Genomic DNA, 22897 nt, shown 5'->3' on the forward strand with positions numbered 1-22897 from the left:
TGTTAATGCAAAATATCTTAGAAACAACTCCAATGTCCAAAATAAAAGAAGTAGTTCAATAAATTGATATTAACAGTCATATAATTAAATGCTGCTTTGCAGCTCTTAAAAAAAATGAGGTAGATCTATGTAAACAGGCTTTAAAGATATCTGTAATATTCTTCACTGAAAAAGCAAGCTATTATATATAGATATGACAATCTCATTTGTGTAAAGAACAATGATGTGATAGAATATCATTCATCCATTTAGTGAACATTTATTAAGCAACTACTCTGTGCCAGCCACTTAGTTCAAGGTGCTGTGGAGATAGTTAACAGAGTTCTTGCTTATGTTTGGATTTTAGGCTGGGGTAAAGTAGGGTGCCTTTACCTGGAAGGACATGCAGCAAGCTATAAAACTGGTTTTATAGTGGGGGTGGATATGCTATAAAAATGTACAAAGGGAGGGAGTGCAGGAACACAGAAAAGCTCTAATTCATTCTGAATGGTGAACTAGGAAACACTTCAGGGTAGATACTTTGGCAGACGGAGAAGGTCAGTAGGTTTTTCAATAGATGGGTGTGTGTAGTGATAGAGATACATAGTTTTATATTTATAATCCTTAATCTCATAACCAACAACATATTTGGGGGGTATTACAGGGTTGGTTGGGACATGTTTACTTTTTACCACATAAATTAAAAATATGTGGAATATACATGTAGACACACAAAACACAAAGGGTTGAAATATTCAAAACAGGTACACAAAAATCAGAGAATTTAGCTACTATCCAACTTAAGATAGTTTCAAGGTCACAGGTAGTTGTGAGACAAAGGTGAAGCGTGGGGAAGTCTGAAACTGCCGTCACTACTTCCAGCTCCTTTCTTGCTTCAGTGAATCTGCTCTAGCCCAGATTTTCCATATGAAGTCTTAAAAGAAGCATGCAGGGCGCCATTTACACAAAAGAGAATTATTTGATTACAAATGTTTTGATTTTATACCCTGATACTTAACATAGCTCAGTGATGTTTTTCAGGGGTCATGCCACATGAATGCATACATTCTAGGCGTGCGTGCCTTTGAGCCACCTAAGCAACTACCCCCATTAGCCAAAAGCAGTGAGCAGATAAGGGCTTGCCTGCAACTACAGAACATTAGAGGCCAAGCAAATGTCAGTAGTACATTTAACAGGAGGTCTGTCATCAGCATGTTTACAAGAGTACTTGATCAGCACATCTTTCTTTCCTGAGCACCCCCAGTTGAAGGGGCAGACAGATTGCAGGCCTGCCGCTAACACTTTCTGTGTCTATGTACACAAACACACAATACTGTGTATCATACATATCTTGAAGCAATCATTACCAAATATTTTATAAATGTATATTTTCCATATTTACCTTAAAATTATAGATGTAAAAATAATGTAAAATATGTGAAAATAATGTATGTAAATACTATATATTATAGACTTATATGTAACATTTTATAAATATATAACACATCTTAATACATGATATAGAAATATATATTATATATATGTAAATATATATTCATCATAGACATTGGCATCTCCACAATATAATCAAATTCTAACTATATAGTTTATTACTACTATGCTAACAAATCTTTGATTTGCTATTTTTTTATCTTAAGAAAAGTATTCAGATTCCTTACTGGGATGTTAAGGACTGTTGAAGCCCAAATCTGTCTGTCTGATTTTAACTTCTGCATACTGCTTAGCTGCCTTCACTTCCAGACGCATAAAACCTGTCCCTTCCCACTTCCTTTCCAATGCAATTGGCCCTCTTTCACAGATGAAACAACCTCATTTATGACAGAATAAATATGTTGTTGGTTATGAGATTAAGGATTATAAATGTAAAACTATGTATCTCTATCACTACACACACCCATCTATTGAAAAACCTACTGACCTCCATCTGCCAAAGTATCTACCCTGAAGTGTTTCCTAGGTCACCATTCAGAATGAATTAGAGCTTTTCTGTGTTCCTGCACTCCCTCCCTTTGTACATTTTTATAGCATATCACAGTCTTCCTTATAATTTCACAAATTGCTATAATTAATTCTGCCTTCATCTATACCTCTTACTAGATTTTCATCTCCTTGACAAAAGGGGTTACGTGATCCTTCTCATATTTCCATGTTATTGCAATGTTTATAACTTTTTATTAAAAAGCCATTTATTTATTCTTTTTGAATTAACCAGATGTCCCCAGTAGATGGCAGTGTTTTACATTGCATGTCAACATTTAAACCTAGCACAGAAAACCTTAGAAAGCTATTCTAACACAGTGTAGCTTCTGTTGAGGTTCTAAAATTACATGGTGATTTAGGGAGCCATTAGATCTCATAGGTTGTGGTTTACTTTGTCTTCACATAGGCCCAGGTATAACCTCTGAACTTACAGAATGAGTTTGGAAGTTACAGGACCAGACTTCATATTAGCACCTGTTTGAAAACATTTGTGTCAGCGAGTGTACCCAGGCTTTTGGACTTCCAGACTTGTATGTGCATTATATCACAATATCCAAGGAAAATCGGCATTGAGAACCGCTCACTTAGGTACAAACTTAAGGATAGCAGCATGATGTAATCGTTTTGACCAAAATTAGGTGTACATAGAAGGGATCTAAAAAACCGAAGAAAATTATTAAAATTTTACTTATATGTCTTCCAGTAATTCCAATTATTTCCATATGAGAGGAAGAAAGTGAGAATGCCTTAAACATTCCTAGATGTTTAAAAATGATAATATTGTAAGAATGTAAATCTTTTTATATGAATTTTCTCGAAAGGAAATTTAGTCTTAGGATAATTAACTTGACAAATTCATTCCAAGTCATGTGTGCTTTTAAAGTCACCTCAGATATTTTCAAACATTTCTCCTGCTAAGAAACTTTTTAAAATCAGACTTCTACATGGAAGCCTAGTATATACACACATGAAAGCAGATGAGATGTGAAAACACAGACAGAAGGAATATTATAGAATGCCACAACCCTAGGGTTTAGGTGTGAATGTTCCTGTAGTGTGTCATGCTAATCCTCTAAATTATTCCCCTTAACAACATTTCATAACCCAGTCTAAAGTGGGAAGATTGTAGATGAATAAAACAGTACCTTCTTCCGGCAAATGCTGACTCCTGTATTGCTACTATAGAGAATTTGAAGACAATTAATGTGATAAAGGGATCAAACATGTAGGTTGTATACCCCATGAACAGGTAAATTATCTTCATCTCAGATCTCCATAGATAATTTTTTTAAAGCAGAAATTGAAATGATCATAGTCTTTACAGCATATAGTAGAAATTTAGAAATAAATTCCATAAGATAAAGGAATGCTGCACACACATACAATCACATTTATATTTGATAAATGAAGATTTACAACCCGACCACTTAAAAAGAAAAACCAGTCTCCTGCCACTTAGAAGTCAGTAAGTGACCAAGGAAGGAGCAGAGAGGAGACAGACTCAGTACTCTTTAGAAAATGATGGAAACCTATCAAATAGAGCCAGAGTTATAATTCAGAGTAAGAATCATACTCTAACATGAAACAAATGGAGGGACTATAAATACATTATTAAATTTTAAATGGTAGATAATTTTGAACAATATTCTGAAGAAAGCAAATAGAAAAAAATAATAAAGTTGAAAAATTAAATATGATGCAGGAAAACAATAGAAATAGTACTTTTAAAAGCTAGGTTTTAAGAAACTAAGTAAGATAAAGAAAGCTCTAACAAATCTAATCACAAATAAAAAACCTGTGAATAAACAAAATTTAAAAAGACAGAACTTCTACTAAATGTTTAGGAACTTAAAAAAGGTAAAAATACTATACATCTTTGTATGTTGACTGATAATAACTACGGTTATTGGGGTGAGCATTTAATAATGTAGATAGCTGTCAAATCACTGCTTTATTCCTGAAACCAATATAATATTATATATCAACTATTCTTCAATTTAAAAAAATTTAAAGAAGAATGCTATAAACTATTATTGGATTAGACCTGGTGACCTGACTGGGAGAGAACTGGATACTGTTTGTTTATCATCAGTAAAATGGACAAATTCCATGGCATGTGAGATCTTTCATGGTCATTTCTACATTTCCAACCACATCATCTGTCATCTCATACCACTAGTTTTGCTAAATGTGGGACCCTAAACTCAGCATTCTTTTTGGCCTACCTGCCTGTCTGCTGTTCTCTTAGCTTCGAATGCAGGTAACCATTACCTCAATATGCCTTCTCTGACTGACTCAGGTTTAATTAGTGATTTCTCGTCATTGTTCTCATGGAAGGGCTGTTCTTAATAGTACAAACACATCACAGTGTTTTTTGTCATTATTACACATAGACTCTCAGCCCCTGCTCTACTGGCACTGGTCCTGTCATTAAGAGCTTAATAAATAATTGGTGAACAAATTAATCAGTGTTATCAGCAGTGTTTAAAAACAAAATCTGAATATTGCACTACACCAGTGAACATAAGTAATGTGGCCTTAATACCTTCTTTGAGGGGTTTGCAATTTTTTCCCATGTTTTGACTGTTGTTCCATACAATCAAACTCCTGTGTTTTGTTATCAGTTTGAAATTATTTGATTCTAATGTGCTTGATGATAATTGGCTTACTAATTTGAAAAATTCTTTGTGATGATGGGATAGCTACTTGTATTTAGTTCTCAAGAATTCATCTATTTTATTGGTATACTCAACTATATGTTATTATGACACAGTAAAAAGAATAGTATGATAGGCAAAGAATTATTAAGTAAGCAATCTATAATAAGAGAAAGAAAAATACTGATTTTATAAATGGGTTCTCAATAGTTTTTTTTAATTTTAGTTCCCTGGAAATAATTTTTCATTGAACATATGTATATTCAAATATTTGTAGTCAATATATCAATTATTTGTGTCATAATAGTTTACATACTTCAAATACTTGTGTCATATAATTATGCATTTTTAATTAAAATTTTTAAAACACTGGAATTGATCTGAATTATTTCAGGCTTTTGAGTTTTTGTGTTTAAAATGATTTTGAAATTTTAGACTTCAGAAATAAAAAGTACATATTTTTAATACCTGAAATTATAAATTGGTAAAATTTACACTAAAACCTAACCCATGTCACTCATCTTGTTACATTTTTAGGAAAAAAAAAAGAAAACATTTAGCTAAGAATTTCCAACTTTAGGAAATCTCCTGAGATTACATTTTTAATTATTTTATGTTATTCCTGATGCCATGTTTAGACTAGTTTTATATTACCTGTCTTTTAGACTATATGTTATTATTCCATATTTCTTTGAGGATTTTGTTTTATTGTGAGTATCTTATACTGTATACTAAACTAAAATGTATTTCAAACTTAGTAAAAATACAGATAGGTTGAATATACCTCATGCATTAAATAATATAACCCATACAGGTTGAATCCACCCAGAGTATGATAAGGATTCTTGGACTCTCTGCAACCTTACCCAACTACCTCGATGTTGCTACGTTTTTACATGTTAATCCCTGCATTGGACTTTTCTACTTTGATGGCCGTTTTCGACCAGTTCCTCTTGGGCAGACATTTCTGGGGGTTAAAAGTGCAAATAAGGTAACTATTCATTTTAATGATTATACTTTTCTAAAAAATTTTTATTGATGTATTGTTTAGTACTCGTTTGGGATTAGACCATTTCAGAAACGTTACAAATATAACATGCTAAACAAAATCAAGCACATTTCCTCAACTGTATGTAGTAGAGTAAATCCTCCAGAAAGTTGCTTATAGTTGCAATTTATATTTTGTATTCTTAGCTAAGAATACAACTTATATATAAGAATGTTTCAAAAAGTTATTTCGATGTGATTGAAGGCCAATGAGAAATGTCTTTGTTAATTAAACCAGTAATACAGACTTTGATCACCTAGAATAAATAATGTCTTTTATGCAATTAAAAAATAATTTCATAATAGCAGCTATTTAGGTGGGTGCCCTATTTCACTTATAATGTTTTATAATTGTCATATTAATTATATATATATATGGCATTTCTGAAATTCTTCATAATGCCTGAAAAGTTTATCTAATTCTATAAACAGTGTTACCATGTATCATTGCAGTATTATGTTGCTTATTTTAGACTTTCAATATATCAAGAAGGAATATTTTCCTTAAAATTTATATATTCATCATTCAGTTTAATAATACATTTCATAATGTAGAAGAAATAAAATTAGGAGAAGATTCACCAGCCATATGACTTTTTATAAAAGAAAGCAAAATAGAATTATGTGTAACTGTACCAACCTTGGTCTTTAATGTATTACATTCTTTTTTGTCTAAAAATAATTTTGTTAGTAAAATTGGGACATTTTTTTACCTTAACACTATTACAAATAAAATACTTAGCTAAAAAATATCAGAAGCAATTGTCACTCTAACAGTTGCATCTACATTGCATGAAAGTAAGATATCTTCAGAATTATAGGGACACATTTCAGACTTATGCACAAAAGGATAGTTCTTGATATGGTAATAGTTATGATATGCATATTTTACATTCATTAATTGTTTCAAGTGCTTTTCACTGTTGACTTGCTTGTTTTTTTCACTCAAGTCTTAATATACATTTCATTATTTAGTTTAATGTATCATTAGGACAGATGTAGAGCTGTTTCTTTATACCCTTAGATTCTTTCACCTTTATAACTTAAATGATAGCAGATGGTTATCACAGAAATAGGGAAGAAAAATTTTAGGTGCTTGATAGTCATTTTAAATCTTATTTTATTTTTATTTTATCATAAAAGTTGATAAGATACTTAAGGCTAATTAAATTCAAAGTATTTTCACTACAACATGTTAGTATTATAATCATAAAAGAAATGGTATTAGATGAGGAACTGTCATAATTATTTTGAAGGGTCATAAATTTGACAGAACTTTAAAAACTTACATATCTTAGAAAGTATAAATAGAAAATTAATTATATTAGTTTAAATATAGACTTTTGCCTCACTAAAGTTTATTATTTTTAGACACAGCTGAAATACACAGTTGGTAACCATTACGCATTTCTCCAGGGTCCTGTTTAACATATTTTCTAACCAGTTGTTGATAAGTTATTTCTTGTAGAAATCCTTGTAGGTTTCTCAGAGTTGCATTCAAAAACTTGATGGGATTCAGTTGTTACACAAGAACAAGGGAAAATGGTATGCATGCCTTGTCTAATTTGAAATAATTTTTTTGGTTAGAACTCAACCTAAAATACACTGAAAATATTATTGGGAGTTTTATTTGGAGGAGTTGTTTTTTGAATCATTTATTAAGGAGTAAACCATGTTGTGATTATCTCACTACTCACTTATGTCATAAGAATTTCATAATGTTCGTGTTTGTTAAAACGAAAAATCTGAATTATAGTCATTTCAGAGGTATATGCTGTTTTACCACTTTCCACTCTCTTAGTAAATGTCAATTAGAGAGATATGGTCACACGCATACTCCTTTTTAGGTTAACCACCTTATCTTTTTGGTTAGAAGCTTTCTCAACATTAGTAGGGAAAATTAGACCCTTTCTTTTTTTTAACTTTTTTAATTTTTACTGAATTATCATTGATGTACATTCTTATATTGGTTTCAAATATACAGCACAGTGGTTCAACAGTTTACCTCTTATTGTCAAATCCTCACCCCCTCTAGTACAGTTGCTATCTGTCAACAAAACAAGATGTTTCAGAATCACTGACTACATTCTCCATGCTATACTACTATCCCTGTGGCCAATTACTATGATTGAGCATTTTTATGCCCCTTTATCCCCCTCGCCCTCCCTACCCACCCATGCCTATCCCTCCCCCATGGTAACCACTAGTCACTTCTCAATGTCTGTAAGTCTGCTGCTGTTTTCTTCATTCTGTTTAGCTTTCTTTTTAGGTTCCACAAGAAAGTGAAATCATATGGTATTTGTTTATCACCACCTGATTTATTTCACTGAGCATAATACCCACTAGACTCATCCATGTTGTAACACTTGGCAGAATTTCTATTCTTTTTATGGCTGAATAATACTCCACTGTGTATATGTACCACATCTTCTTTATCCATTCATCTACTGAAGGACACTTAGGTTGCTTCCATTGACTATTGCAGATAGTGCGGCAATAAACATAAGGCTGTATATATCGTTTATTATTCTTTATTTTACTATCATTAACAGTCACATGAGCAACATTGTGGTTACTAGATTTCCCCCATTATCAAGTCCCCACCACATACTCCATCACAGTCACTGTCCATCAGCATAGTAAGATGCTATAGAGTCATTACTTATCTTCTCTGTGCTGTACTGCCTTCCCCATGCCCCAACCCCATGTTATGTGTGCTAATCGTAATGCCCTTTATTCCCTTTCTCCCTCCCCAGCCACCCTTCCCAGTCCCTTTCTCTTTGGCAACTGTTAGTCCATTCTTGGGTTATGTGAGTCTGCTGCTGTTTTGTTCCTTCAGTTTTTGCTTTGTTCTTATGCTCCACAGATGAGTGAAATCATTTGGTACTTGTCTTTCTCCACCTGGCTTATTTCACTGAGCATAATACCCTCTAGCTCCATCCATGTTGTTGCAAATGGTAGGATTTGTTTTCTTCTTATGGTTGAATAATATTCCATTGTATATATGTACCACATCTTCTTTATCCATTCATCTACTCATGGACACTTAGGTTGCTTCCATTTCTTGGCTATTGTAAATAGTGCTGTGATAAACATAGGGGTGCATATATCTTTTTGAAACTGGGATCCTACATTCTTAGGGTAAATTCCCAGGAGTGGAATTCCTGGGTCAAATGGTATTTCTATTTTGAGTTTTTTGAGGAAACTCCGTACTGCTTTCCACAATGGTTGAACTAGTTTACATTCCCACCAGCAGTGTAGGAGGGTTCCCCTTTCTCCACATCCTCCAGCATTTGTTGTTCCTAGTCTTTTCTATGTTGGCCATCCTAACTGGCATAAGGTGATATCTCATTGTGGTTTTAATTTGCATTTCCCTGATAATTAGCAGTGTGGAGCATCTTTTCATGTGCCTTTTGGCCATCTGAATTTCTTCTTTGGAGAAGTGTCTGTTCATATCCTCTGCCCATTTTTTAATAGGGTTATTTGTTTTTGGATGTTGAAGCTTGTGAGTTCTTTATATATTTTGGATGTTAACCCCTTGTCGGATATGTCACTTACAAATGTATTCTACCATACTGTAGGATACCTTTTTGTTTTGTTGATGGTATCATTTGCCATACAGAAACTTTTTAGTTTGATGTAGTCCCATGAATTCATTTTTGCTTTTGTTTCCCATGTTCAAGGACATTCTTTCAGGAAGAAGTTGCTCCTGCTTATATTCAAGAGATTTTTGCCTATGTTGTCTTCTAAGAGTTTTATGGTTTCATTACTTACATTCAGGTCTTTGATACATTGCAAATTTACTTTTGTGTATGGGGTTAAACAGTAATCCAGTTTCATTCTCTTGCATGTAGCTGTCCAGTTTTGCCAACACCAGCTGTTGAAGAGTCTGCCATTTCCCCATTGTATGTTCATGGCTCCTTTATCATATATTAATTGACCATATATGGTTGGGTTTATATCATGGCTCTCTAGTCTGTTCCATTGGTCAATGGGTCTGTTCTTGTGCCAGTACCAAATTGTCTGGATTACTGTGGCTTTGTATTACAGCTTGAAGTTGGGGAGCATAATCTCCCCTGCTTTATTCTTTCTTCTGAGGATTGTTTTGGCTATTCAGGTTCTTTTGTGGTTCCATATGAATTTTAGAACTATTTGTTCTAGTTCATTGAAAAATGCTGTTGGTATTTTGATAGGGATTGTATTAAATCTGTAAATTGCTTTGGGCAGGATGACCATAATAATTGACAATATTAATTCTTCCTGTCCATGAGAACAAGATAGATTAGCATTTATTTGTGTTTTCTTTAATTTCTCTCATAAGTGTCTTATAGTTTTCAGAGTACAGGTCTTTCACCTCCTTGGTTAGATTTATTTCTAGGTATTTTATTCTTTTTGATGCAATTGTAAGTGGAATTGTTTTCCTGATGTCTATTTCCACTAGTTCATTGTTAATATATATGAACACAACAGATTTCTGTGTACAATTTCGTATCCCTCAATTTTGCTGAATCCAGTTATTAGTTCTAATAGTTTTTTGGTGGTGTCTTTAGGGTTTTCTATGTAAATATCATGTCATCTGCAAATAGTGACAGTTTACCTTCTTTGTACCAATTTGGATGCCTTTTATCTCTTTGTTGCTGTAGCTAGGACCTCCAGTACAATGTTGAATAAGAGTGATGAGCATGGACATCCTTGTCTTGTTCCTGATATTAGAGGAAAAGCTTTCAGCTTTTTGCCATTAAGTATTATGTTAGTTGTGGGTTTGTCATATATGGCCTGTATTATATTGAGGTGTGTAACCTTTATACACATTTGTCGAGAGTTTTAATAATGAATGGATGTCAAATTGTGTCAAAAGCTTTTTCAGCACCTGTTGAGATGATCATGTATTTTTTATCCTTTTTGTTAATGTGGTGTATGATATTGTTTGATTGATGAATATTATATCATCCTTGCATCACTGGAGTAATTCTCACTTAGTTGTGATGGATGATCCTTTTGATGTGTTTTTAAATTTGGTTTGCTAATGTTTTGTTGAGGATTTTTGCATATATGTTCATCAGGGATACTGGTCTACAATTTCCTTTTTTTGTACTGTCTTTGCCTGGTTTTGGTGTTAGAATGATGCTGGCATCAGAATAAGTTTGGAAGTATTCCCTCCTCTTCTACTTCTTGGAAATCTCTAAGGATAGATATGAACTCTTCTTTAAATGTTTAGTAGAATTCAGCTGGGAAGCCATCTGGTCCTGGACTTCTGTTTGTTGAAAGTTTTTTGATTACCAGTTCGATCTCATTGCTGATAATTGGTCTGTTCAGATTTTCTGTTTCTTCCTTGGTCACATCTGGAAGGTTGTATTTTTCTCAGAATTTGTCCATATCTTCTAGGTTGTCAAATTTATTGGCATATAATTTTTCACAGTATTCTCTAATAATTCTTTGTATTTCTTTGATATTTGTTGTGACTATTCCTTCTTCATTTCTGATTTTGTTTATTTGTATATGCTCCTTTTTTCTTGATAAGTCTGGCTAGGGGTTTATCTATTTTGTTTATTTTCTCAAAGAACCAGCTCTTGGTTTCATTGCTTTTTTTTATTGTTTTATTCTTCTCTATTTTATTTAATTCTGCTGTGATCTTTATTATGTCCTTCCTTATGCTTACTTTGAGTTTTGTTTGTTCTTTTTCTAGTTTCCTTAATTGTGAGTTTAGACTGTTTAGACCCTTTCTTAATTCATGAATTTGGCATTATATTTACAACTAATATGAAAAGTGTTACTGCAGAAAAGTATCTACCACTCTCTGTATTATATTGTGGAAACACTGTGCTTACTTAGATTTCAGCTTCATATGCCATGACATTCTACTGGTAGTGTTCTGGTGATTTTGAGAATTGCACAAGAAAGCTCTATAGTGTATAGAATGAAAAATATGAAGAATAGCCTGAAGAATGGGGTTTTACAGGGAAAGCAGAAAAGAGGCATGTTAAAAGTAGTCTAAAATATCTATATCCAGTGTATTATCCTTAAAATTATTGTCTTTAAAAAACTTGGTGCTCTTAGAAAGTTAGTACTATGAAAGTATTCTATGAAGTGTTTTATTTGTATTTTTAAATTACATTTTGTTTGTTTCTTATTGTGTTGTTATATTTTAATATTTATAAAGGATTTGTTGTTTCTGCATTCTAGCTAGTCTGAAAGTTAAAAAAAAAAGGTGCATTGCAACTGTCAAAGTGTTGCCTGTAAGAAAGTTCATAATTGCTCCATTTGACATTTTTCATGTTTTAAAAATTTTAAGGTACAGCAATTGAATAACATGGATGAAGTATGCTATGAAAGTGTTCTGAAGCAAGTAAAGGCTGGACACCAGGTACACTTTATCTTTTAGAGAATGTTTAATGATTAGAATGATTAATTTTTATGCTCTTAAAATTTTTCTTGAATTCTGAGGTAATAACTCAGTTTTTATTACTTAATATATTTTGGCTCCAATGAGCAGCCATCTAAGTCATAAAATATTCATAGATAATGTCATCTGAATAGTGATTATTTATGCTATTTTGTTTACCATTTTTATTAACTAGGCAAGGGAGATAAGGATTTCATCTTTGACATATCTGTTTTTTTAAATCTTTTAAATAACCACCAATTTTCTGTCACATCTCAAAAATTTTAAATTGTATTTTTTTACATAATGCAAACATTTTAAATGTTATATTATTCTAATTGTTTTCTTGAAGTGTATCAATTGAAATGTATATAATAAAGTTTTGTGTTATTTTACAGTGTTTAGGAATTAAGCAGTTATATTTTTATTTAAAAAAATTTTTTATTGAAGTATAGTTAACAAAATATTAAAATATTATGTTAGTTTTAGATGTACAACACAATGATTTGACATTTATATACATTAAGAAATGCTCACCGTGGTTAACTATAGTTATCAACTGTCACCATACAAACTTTTTACAATATTATTGACTGTGTTCCCTAAGCTGAACTTCTTATCCCCATGACTTATTTTATAACTAGAAATCTTGATCCCCTTCACCTAATTCACTTATCCCCCTGGCAGTCATCATTTTGTTCTCTGTATTTATGAGTCTATCTCTGTTTTTTTTTGTTTGGTTGGTTTTTTTAGAGTCCACATCTAAATGAAACCATATGTTATTTGTCTTTGTCTGACCTGTTTCAATTAACATAATGCCCTTTAGATCCATCCATATTGTTTTTAAATATCAAGATTTCATTTTTATGGCTTAGTATTATTCTACCGTGTATATATGCCTTATCTTCTTTATCTATTCATCTACTGATGCATACTTAAGTTGCTTCTATATCTTGGCTATTGTAAACAATGCTGCAGTAAACATAAGGGTTCATATATCTTTTCAGATTAGTGTTTCTGTTTTCTTTGGGAAAATACCCAGAAAAGTGGAAATACTGGATTATATGGTATTTCTATTTTTTAATTTTTAAAAATTTCCATACTGCTTTCCATAGTGGCTGCATAGTTTACATTCCTACTAACAGTGTACAAGGTTCCCTTTTCTCCACAGCCTCACACACACTTGTTCTTCTCTTTCTATGGGTACTACCCATTCTGACTGATGGGAAGTGGTATCTTATTGTGCTTTTGATCTGTGTTTTCCTAATGAGTGATGTCAACATATTTTCATGTGTCTGTTAATCATCTGCATGTTTTCTTTGGGAAAATGTCTATTCAAGTCTTCTGTCCATTTTTTAATCAGATTCTTTTTTTTGTTTTGTTATTGAGTTGTTTATGTTTTTTTGGATATTAATCTTGTATCAGATCTATTATTTACAAATATATTCGCCCATTCATTAGGTTGCCATTAGTTGATGGTTTCCTTCATTGTGCAGATTTTTAGTTTGATGTAGTCTCACTTATTTTCCTGGAAATTTTATTTTTAAACTCAATTGTTCAAAATGCTCCTGATTATTAAAGTAAGATTGTTTTAAAAAAAAGTGTAATGTTAATAATTGCTTACATAAGACTTCATCATCTGGTTCTTTGGATCACTTTATTTTATTATGGAATTTTTGTTCCCTATATTTTATTAGCCTTTTATGACATGTAAAATGAGCTGTTACCTGGTCCTTTGATTTGCAGATTCATTTTATGAGTAGTGGAATCCTTTTTTCTGTACTAAATCTTGTTTGGGGCCCTAAAATATAAAGCAAATCAAGGATGAATTAAACTTGAGAGCATAGAACAGTGCCCACTGAGCATCTTCGATGCATTTTAGCCCCTTTTTAAGAAATAGTTTTAAAACCAGGTTTCTAACTAATCTCAAGATAATGTCCTTAGTTTTAAGATAACTGTTAAGGAAAAGAAACCATGATTATATTGTATTAATATTAGTGACTTTGTTAGGGGTTAGTAAATGCCTGAAACTGCTAAAATTATCTTAGATTTATTAACTCATTGAATTCTCTTACCAGCCAATGAGGCAGGTACTATTATCCTCATTTGCTAGGTGAAAAAAAGGAGGTACTGTGCAAAATAAAGTAACATGGTCCTATCATTTTACTAGAACATTTGCAAATCGGGGCCATAGTCTCTGCTAACCATTTTGTCATTATCACTGTATTTGCAATTATTTTGTCGTCATTGCCCTTTGATCCTGATTTTTGTGGATTGCATTGTTTATCATGTGCAAATAAAGAAATTAAGAGACCAATATTCTTTCTTTAATCAAAAAATATTACTAAATGACAGCGATTTATTATTGGTCAAGAGCCAGGAAAGTCTTCTTGTAAAGAGCCAGATAGTAAGCATTTTAGTCTTTGTGAACCTTATGTTCTCTGTTGCAGTGCAGGGCAATATATGAACAACTGGGCGTGGCTGTGTGTAAATATAACTTTACTCACAAAAATAGGTGGCAGCTGCATTTGGCTTGCCGACCTCTGTTCTACATCGCCCAGTGAGACTTACTTGCAGTGAATGTCTGATGATGAATGCTCTCTAGAGGAACTTCTGACCTCATTTCAGGGAAAGTCCTACAAAGAAAGTAGTGTCCTGTATAGCCACCATAATTTGTACATACAATTCTTAGAAAAGAACCAAATAAATTCTGTGTAATTGGATATATATATATCCAAAATGGACATATATTTCCAAACTTATGTATTATAGAAGATCTAAACTCTATTATTAGCTAAGGAACATAGCTGTGGGTCCGTAAAACCTAATTGTACATGCTATATTAAAAATACTATGTTTTCATGTCACACATTAAAAATATTTCATGTTAAAAATATTTAAATGTTTTCTCCATTAAATTTTTTAAAGTACCCTTTATTTTTTAAAGCTGTCTTGGGTTCACAGAAAAATGGAGGGAAAGTAGAACGAGTTCTCATACACCCCCTGCACAGCTTCCTGTGCTGTCAGCGTCCTGCACCAGAGTGGTGATTTATTTCACCTGATGAACCTACATTGACACATCATGGCCACCTAAAGTCCGCAGGGTGCCTTACAGCTCACTCTTGGTGTTGTCTATTCTGTGGGTTTGGACAAATGTGTAACCATACGTATCCACCATTATAGCGTTAAACAGAGTATATTCACTGCTGTAAGAATCCTCTGTGTTCAGCCTGTTCACCCTTCCTTCCCTTTAACATCTGGTAACCACTGATCATTCTATTCTTTCTGTAGTTTGCAGAACTACATTTTCCAGAATGCCATATAGTTAGAATCATACAGTATGTAGCCCTTTCAGATTGGCTTCTTTCACAATATGTATTTTACATCTCTTTTCATGGCTCAAGAGCTTATTCTTTTTAGCACTGAATTATATTCCACTCTTTAAGGTACCGCATTTTATTTATCCATTTTCCTACTGAAGAACGTCTTGGTTGCTTCCAGGTTTTGGCACTTGTGAATAAAGCTGCCTTAAACATCTGTGTACAGGTTTTGTATGGACATAAGCTCCTTTGGGTAAATACCAAAGAGTGGAATTATGGATCAGACATTGAGTATATTTAGCTTTGTAAGGAACTAAACCAATTGTCTCCCAAAGTGGCTGTGCCATTTTGCATTCCCGCCAGCAATGAGTAAGAGTAACTGTTAACCCCACAGCCTCACTAGCATTTGGTGATGTCAGTGTTCTGGAGTTTTGCCATTTTAAGAGGTGTGTAGGGGCATCTCATTGTCTTAATTTGCATTTCCCTAATGGCATATGGTGTTGAGAATCTTTTTATATTCTTATTTGCCATCTATCTATATAATCTTTGGTGTGGTGTCTGTTCAGGTCTTTTTACTATTTTTAAGTCAGGTTGTTTATTTTCTTATTGTTGAGTTTGAAGAGTTCTTTGTATATTTTGGATAAAAGTCCTTGATCAAGTATGTCTTTTGCAAACATTTTCTCCCATTCTGTGGCTTGTCTTCTCATTCTCTTGACAGTGTCTTTTGAAGAGAAAAAGCTCTTATCTTTAATGAAATATACTTTGTCAATAATTTATTTCCTGGAGTGTATCTTTGGTATTGGATCTAAAAAGGCATCCCCATACATACCTAAGGTCACCTTGATTTTCGCCTCTGTTGTCTTCGAGGAGTTTTATAATTTTGCACTTTACATTTAGGCCTATTAGCCTTTTTGACTTATATTTGCAGAAGGTTGTAAGATCTGTGTCTAAATTCATCTTTATGCATGTGGATAAGCAGTGGTTCCCCAGCACCATTTGTTGAAAAGATTTCTTTGCTCCATTTTACTACCTTTGCTCCTCTGTCAAAGAAAAGTTCCCTGTATTTATATGAGCTTATTTTTGGGATCTGTATTCTTTTCCAGTTGACCTATTTGACTGCCCTTTAGCCAATACCGCAGTGTTTTGGTTACTGTAGCTTTATAGTCAGTCTTGAAGTCAGGTAGTGTCAGTCCTCAGACTTTGTTGTTCAACACTGTTGGCTATTCTGATTATTCATTAATTTTGAACTGTGGGCTAATAACATTTTTTTAGAATTTTTGTGATAGAATTTCTTCTATCAGAAAGGAACTTTTTCTAATCCATGATAGATTTCATTATAAATGTGAACCCTTAAAGATTTTTTTCTCTTTTTAAGTAATGGAAATTAAAATGTAAATATTTTACTACATATGGAATGTATAAATAGATATTTTGTATTTTGACACTAGTCAGGAAAACACATCTCTCCTTTTGTAATTGAATAGCTTTTTATTATTGACAATATTTAAGAAGTCACTGGTAGGAATGTTACTTGTATTGCCCCTAGAAATAAAGATATTGAAACAGACTTTTTTCTTCCATAACAATTAGCACCTAACGACCAGGGAAGTGTATACTTGCTACATTACTATGAAACATAGGATTGCTTCTCATCAAAGCAAACCACTTTTTAAAATTAAAAAAAGAACAGTTTTGTGAACTCTTTTTTAGACTGATAAATACATATCCATGTATAAACATACATGTAAACACACACAGTTGTAAATACTGATAAAAGTAAATAGATTAATAATGCCATTACTGCCAGTACTATTGCTGTTTTGAGGCTGTAGGGACTCCAGGTCACTCGTCTTTGTGGAGTTACAGCCTTTATCATGCTGTTTATAATTGTTCTCTAAGTATATTTATTACACTATCCCAGCCTTTTTCCATAAATAGAAATGACAACATTAAAAAGTAAGTAAATACTTAGGTTAAAGATATCATATTTAAAAAAATTAATCAGTGTGTTTTATGCAATGTTGTCTTTTTAGGTTTTGTATTCCATTAGGACAGATCCTACTAAGATTGGGGTATAAGGAAATATTATTGGTTAAGTCCCTAGTAGAGTTTCACATGCATGAGGATTCTGTGGCAAATATGATTTGATTGTAGTAAATTGCCTCATCTTCAAAGATTTAATGACATCCCCAGTGTGATGGGGATGATGGGAAATATGAAGTGTATGAGGACTCTGACCCACTAGTTGAAACTTTGCCTCTAGTATTGTTAGCATTACAAGTAAGTGCTCAGGCCTTCAGATTATAAGTACTAATTGTTAAGACAGCTCCTTAGTCTTTTACATTAATGTAATCATCTCAAATTAAGAGATCTTTTGCAACATAATTTGAGAACAAAACTCTTTTTCATTTTCTGAATTACCTATATTATGTGTATAACTTTGGGAAAGTTATTAAAAACTAAAATCTCCATTTCAGTCTTTGCAAAGAGATCGTCTGTTTTAAGTCTTCTATTCGGAAGCTGCTCTACCAAGTACTATTTGACCTATAGATTCATTTAGCCTATTGAGTGGCAGCTTCTGTGACTGCCTTGGTAATATGTCCAGAACTAAGATTGAAGTGTGGATACTTGGACTGTATATAATCTGATTTAGGACGCTAAGGCAGACACCTGTTTCAGCGAGGCTAGCAGTCCTTGATTTCATCCATTCCATACATGGAAGTCGCTACTTCACTGTACTCGTGATTACTGAGACTCCGGTAGAAGTGTCTCCAGGAGCTTAGAATGCCTCACTAGATTATTTGTTTTCCCTTTTTTATCTCCGTGAAGAATACCTTCACTAAACTGTGTTCCTCTGCTTTTATTAGGGGGTTCCCAGAGAACTTCCCAATAGAATAGTTTGAGTTGTGTTTTTCCCCCTCAAAACTGAGGTTGGCTATAACATTATCACGGTCACTAGCTGTCTTTATGTAAGCTTCCAAGTGACGAATTTGAACAAATGAATTGAAATGAATCCATCAGTTAGGAAATGAAAAACATGTAATTTGACAATATTTTCACCTTATTATCTAAAAAAAAAAAACAGCCAAATTAACTCTTCAAATATATTATTCTGCCTGACTCTGATGACTGAAAGGTTTAACTATATGTGCTTCATTCTAAAAGACTCTAACATATAAAAGGTTTGTTGTCTATATAAGTAAAGAATGTGTGTGTGTGCGTGTGTGTGTGTGTGTGTGTGTACAGAGCGTGGATGGAACAGAACAGAAACAGAGAGAGAGCTTTGATTCTGGAATTCAGTTACAGTGATAACTGCACATTAGCACAGTGTTATCAGGGAGCCCACATATTCAGTAAATGTGCCTTCTCTTGTTGTTAAGGTGTAGAGTAAATGGAAGTTTTTACCCAGAATTTCCAGAATCTGCTACTTAGCCTTAGTCCGTTTACATACCAATGAATACTTATCACGCCTCTCAGTCCATCAGGGGCAGGGGGTGGAGAGAAACCCGCCATCCTCTCCTCCCCTCTGGTCCTGTTACTTAATTGGCCTCGAGTCGGGCCAGTCACCAGGGGCCCGCCCACGGAGCTCCTCCCAGCGGGGCGGGCCCAGCTGCAGGGGGTGGTCGGTGCAGGGCCTGGCTAGCGAGCCTGAGCAAGCTGTGAGGAATGAACCCCTTTAACCTAACCTGTCCTTCCCCTTTTCTCACTTTAGGGAACTCACCCTGAGTGGGAAACCCCCCTTCCCTCCAGGGCTACATAAGGGAACATAAGCTATTTCATGTGGGGCTGTATACTTTACAAATGTTAGCTTCATTTTGTTGCCTTTTAAATATATCTTAGCAGTTTGTGTGTAGTAATAAGATATTGTAAGTCAGTCTATTCTAATCCAGGGAAACCAATTAAATTTTCCCCACTACCACTTTTTGCCCCTACCCCCAACTAGTTAAAAAAATGCTCCCAGTGACCACTCTTTGATCTTGTTTGTTTTCTTGCCTTCAGGTGGTTTAATATTTTGGATTTTTCTCCTTAGCTGTGGTTTCTTTAAATAATTTATAAGAGTGGCTACTTTTCAGATCATTATTAAGAAAACTGAAATAAATTTTCATTAAAAAAAGCCTGTAACTCTCAGTCAAGTAAGTACTTTTCATTATAAAAATTAAATTACCTTTTAAAAACACAAATGAACTTACTTTGTTTCTCTCCATTTAGATTAAATTAGAATGGAGCAAATTTCATGTTTGAAAGCCATGCTGATACTGTAATATTCTCTGATCATAGTATTCCATGGGTTTCAGTATGCCAGTCATCTAAACTTATGTGCTCGTGTTCTTAATAGATTTGATGTGCAGCTTTGCCTTAAAAGTATTAAAAACAGTAAGAGGCAGTTGTGTTCCACTCAAGCATGTGTGATGACAGATGGAGAAAATCTCTTCGTGTTGACTTTTCAGCAGTCATACTCTGCAAGACTTCAAGCTCTTCTTGGCTATTGGGAAATTAAAAGTTGGCGATTCAGCCTTTAATTTTGATCCATCTGCTCAAACTAATGAGACGTCTCATTTGTAAGCTTCTCTTTGCATTACCAAGTGCAAGTACAGCTTTATCATTCCTGTTAATAATTCCCCTCCTCCTGTGTAACTTGCAGAATGGGAAAATAATTGATGCATTAACCCTATTGAGATTTTTCTTGTTATACAAACTTTGTTACAATGATAAGAAAAGAAATTAGAAACTGCCTTAGAGATTATGGCATATGTAGTAAGTTAACTTGTTCATTTTTCACATTATCAAAAAAAGTTAAGATCCTTATTTAGGAGCTTCTGACTCAAAATCTACCAATAGTTTCAGGAATAAAAGGCTTTGCAATTTTAAACAGACAGAAAAAGTTGTCTTCAGCCTTGGATTAGTGCTAAACATCAGCCTTTCCATTTTCAGACATGGGTCTTGTTTTCTCTTCCTTCATTGTTTTATCAGTTTTTAGTAGATGTTTCTGTTTCTAATAAGAAACCACCTTTAAAAATTGATGATTATGGATTAATTTAACTTACTACTATATGAAGGGAGTTATTTTTGTTTAACATTGCCTCGTAGTTTATATATAAGTAATTATGTGCCATTGAAACCAGTTTTGCCGAGCTGACTTTAGTAATGGAACTTTATTATTCCATTGGAACTTTATTATTTCAGGAAAGTTTCTTCATCTAGATACAAGCATCTCTAATTCTTGGTACCAGTGTTTCTGTCACATCAAATTTGTCTATCATAATTTTTGTGAATTATCTGAGTGTTGTTTTCTTTTCTGCCTTCTTTGCTTCCCTGCTTCCACCCAGTTGAGATGTATGCCAAAGGAATGGAAAAACACAATTCTTAAGAATTTAACATAATTTTGATAATTTTAACAATTATTGAGCACAAGAATGAAAACTATTTCTCTTTCGTCTTTACCATTAAAGATGGTACTATTAAATAAATATTTCAGGTGTTTTTTAGCTACAAGAAAATCTAAAGGAAACATTCACTAAACCTCTGCTTTTGTAAGCAAAGCCCTCTCCTGCCCACCAAAAAAAATGATCTGATGAGTCATTATCAATTATCAAATTGAAATGTCCTTATCCCTCTACATTTCACAGACAGCAGCTAGTTTTTGATAGTGTTCTCCATTTACATTTTAATCAGTATTACTAGGGTTTCTTTAGAATTTTTTATTTTCTTCATATAATTTATTTTTGTATCTGTATACAGCTAATACATTATATAAGCATAAGAGTTGATACTTTCTTTTATGTAATTTCCTTTCATTAACAGTGATTTTTTTTTAATATGGTAAGGAGGAAAAGCATTGAGGCTATTCACCCATTTATTCATTCTTTTATTAATTTAACAGTCATTCGCTATAGACATTCTGTCAGTTAAGTACTTGGAATAAACTATTATTATGCCCTAACTTTCCATTTTGGTCAAGTGCCAAAGGTTTAAGAGTTGACATCAACATTTGGTTGAAACAGAGTATCACCATCATAAAAGGAATTTCTGGTATAATATAATAAAAAATAATGAATGAAATTCCATTATAATTATGAATTTAGTAGTTAAATTTTAAAATTTGGACATGATAGTTTAGGAGCAATAATTTCTTAGTGCTGTAAGCTACTGAATTGATCCTGTGATCACTATACTGTATATTTTGGCCATGCCTAATTCAGGAACATGGAAAATGATGGTGAAGAGTTAGAGGTTCTAGAAGTAGAAGTACATGCAAAATGCTGATTTGGCTTTGAACCTTTCTTTTCTGGGTCTTGTGATGCAAAACTCCTTATTTTTCTCTATATTTTAGACTCTAGATACCTTTTTTCTTACTTTATAGCTTCTCCTTCTTTACCTGGCTTGTTCCTAAACCCTTTTTAGAAATTTAGCACTCTTTCTTGTTTCATCCCATGCCAATTTTAACCTTTATAGCAATAACTCTTCTATTTATATTTCCAGGGCGGGCCTCTTTTCTGAGCTACAGACCTATATCATCCTGCCTGACCTCTCCTCTTGGTTGTCTCAAACATAGTATTCCCAACCAGGTTCACCATTTTCCCCTTAGCCAGTGGTACTCCCTCCACTAATTCCTTGGTTCAGTGAATGGCATGACTATAGAGTCAATTCTTGACCCTTGTCAATCCTCCCTCGTTCTTATCTCTAATCCTCATTAGTACCTACTCCATTTTCCCCAAGTGTCTCTCAAATCTGTTTCTCTCCATCCCGTCCTCCTCCTGCGCCATCAGTTCTCCCACCTAATGCAAACAGCCTTCACGTCATCCGCGGGCTGTTCCAGCTACCTCTTACCTGCTCTGCCTGCGGCCACTGTGCCCCTTCTCCAGCTGCTCTGTACACTGAAGCTGGCTGGGAGATCTTTTTGAAATGCAGCTCAAGAATGACACATCAGTGCTAAAGCTCTTTTGAAAGGGTCCAGGTATCTGTGTGTTGCTTTGGCCATCACCTCCTTCCTTCTTCAGCGCACACCTCTCACTCCCTCATTTCCCACCTCCCTGGACTTTTTTTTAGTCCATCGTTTTAGAGATGCTCTTCAATTTACCTCTGACCTTTTGTATAACTTGTTCCCTCTGGCTCACACATTCTTCCTCATTCTCTGCTTGGTTATCTCTACTAAAGTAATCCTTTAGTTTTCATCTTTCTTTGAGAAGCCTTTATTTACCTCCCTGACCTTTTTACCTCTCCATTATGTACTATAGAATACCATGGCATATGTCTTCCTATTTCTAGCTTTAGTTTTATACTTTTTTTCTAGCTATTTTTGATTAAGGCCACTTTTCATTCTAAGACCATCAGTCCAATAAGAAAAGGGGCTTGTCTATGGTTTTGCTTATCATCGTGTTGTCATGGCCTTGCCCAGCCCCCAGTGCACACCTGGTGCTCAGGCAGTGTTTGCTGAGTAAGGAAATGGGAGATGTGGCAGCCTTCATAAGTCTGAGCTTATTCTTTTTTTTTCATGGAGAACAAATTCTTAC

The 22897-nt window shown here is 33.7% G+C and overlaps 1 protein-coding gene across 4 annotated transcripts in view; it reads left to right on the forward strand.

The window, feature by feature from the left end:
• The window catches only part of ASCC3 (activating signal cointegrator 1 complex subunit 3), a 285280-nt gene that overhangs the window by 99985 nt on the left and 162398 nt on the right, over window positions 1-22897 (forward strand). For all 4 annotated transcript variants that reach the window (XM_073220915.1, XM_073220914.1, XM_073220916.1 and 1 more), the window contains 2 exons: window positions 5452-5628; window positions 11977-12048. In XM_073220915.1, coding sequence (XP_073077016.1) covers window positions 5452-5628; window positions 11977-12048 — 249 coding nt within the window. The remainder of the gene's footprint in view (window positions 1-5451; window positions 5629-11976; window positions 12049-22897) is intronic.

Source organism: Manis javanica, chromosome 13 (assembly GCF_040802235.1).
Source record: "Manis javanica isolate MJ-LG chromosome 13, MJ_LKY, whole genome shotgun sequence".
Lineage (NCBI taxonomy): Eukaryota > Metazoa > Chordata > Mammalia > Pholidota > Manidae > Manis > Manis javanica.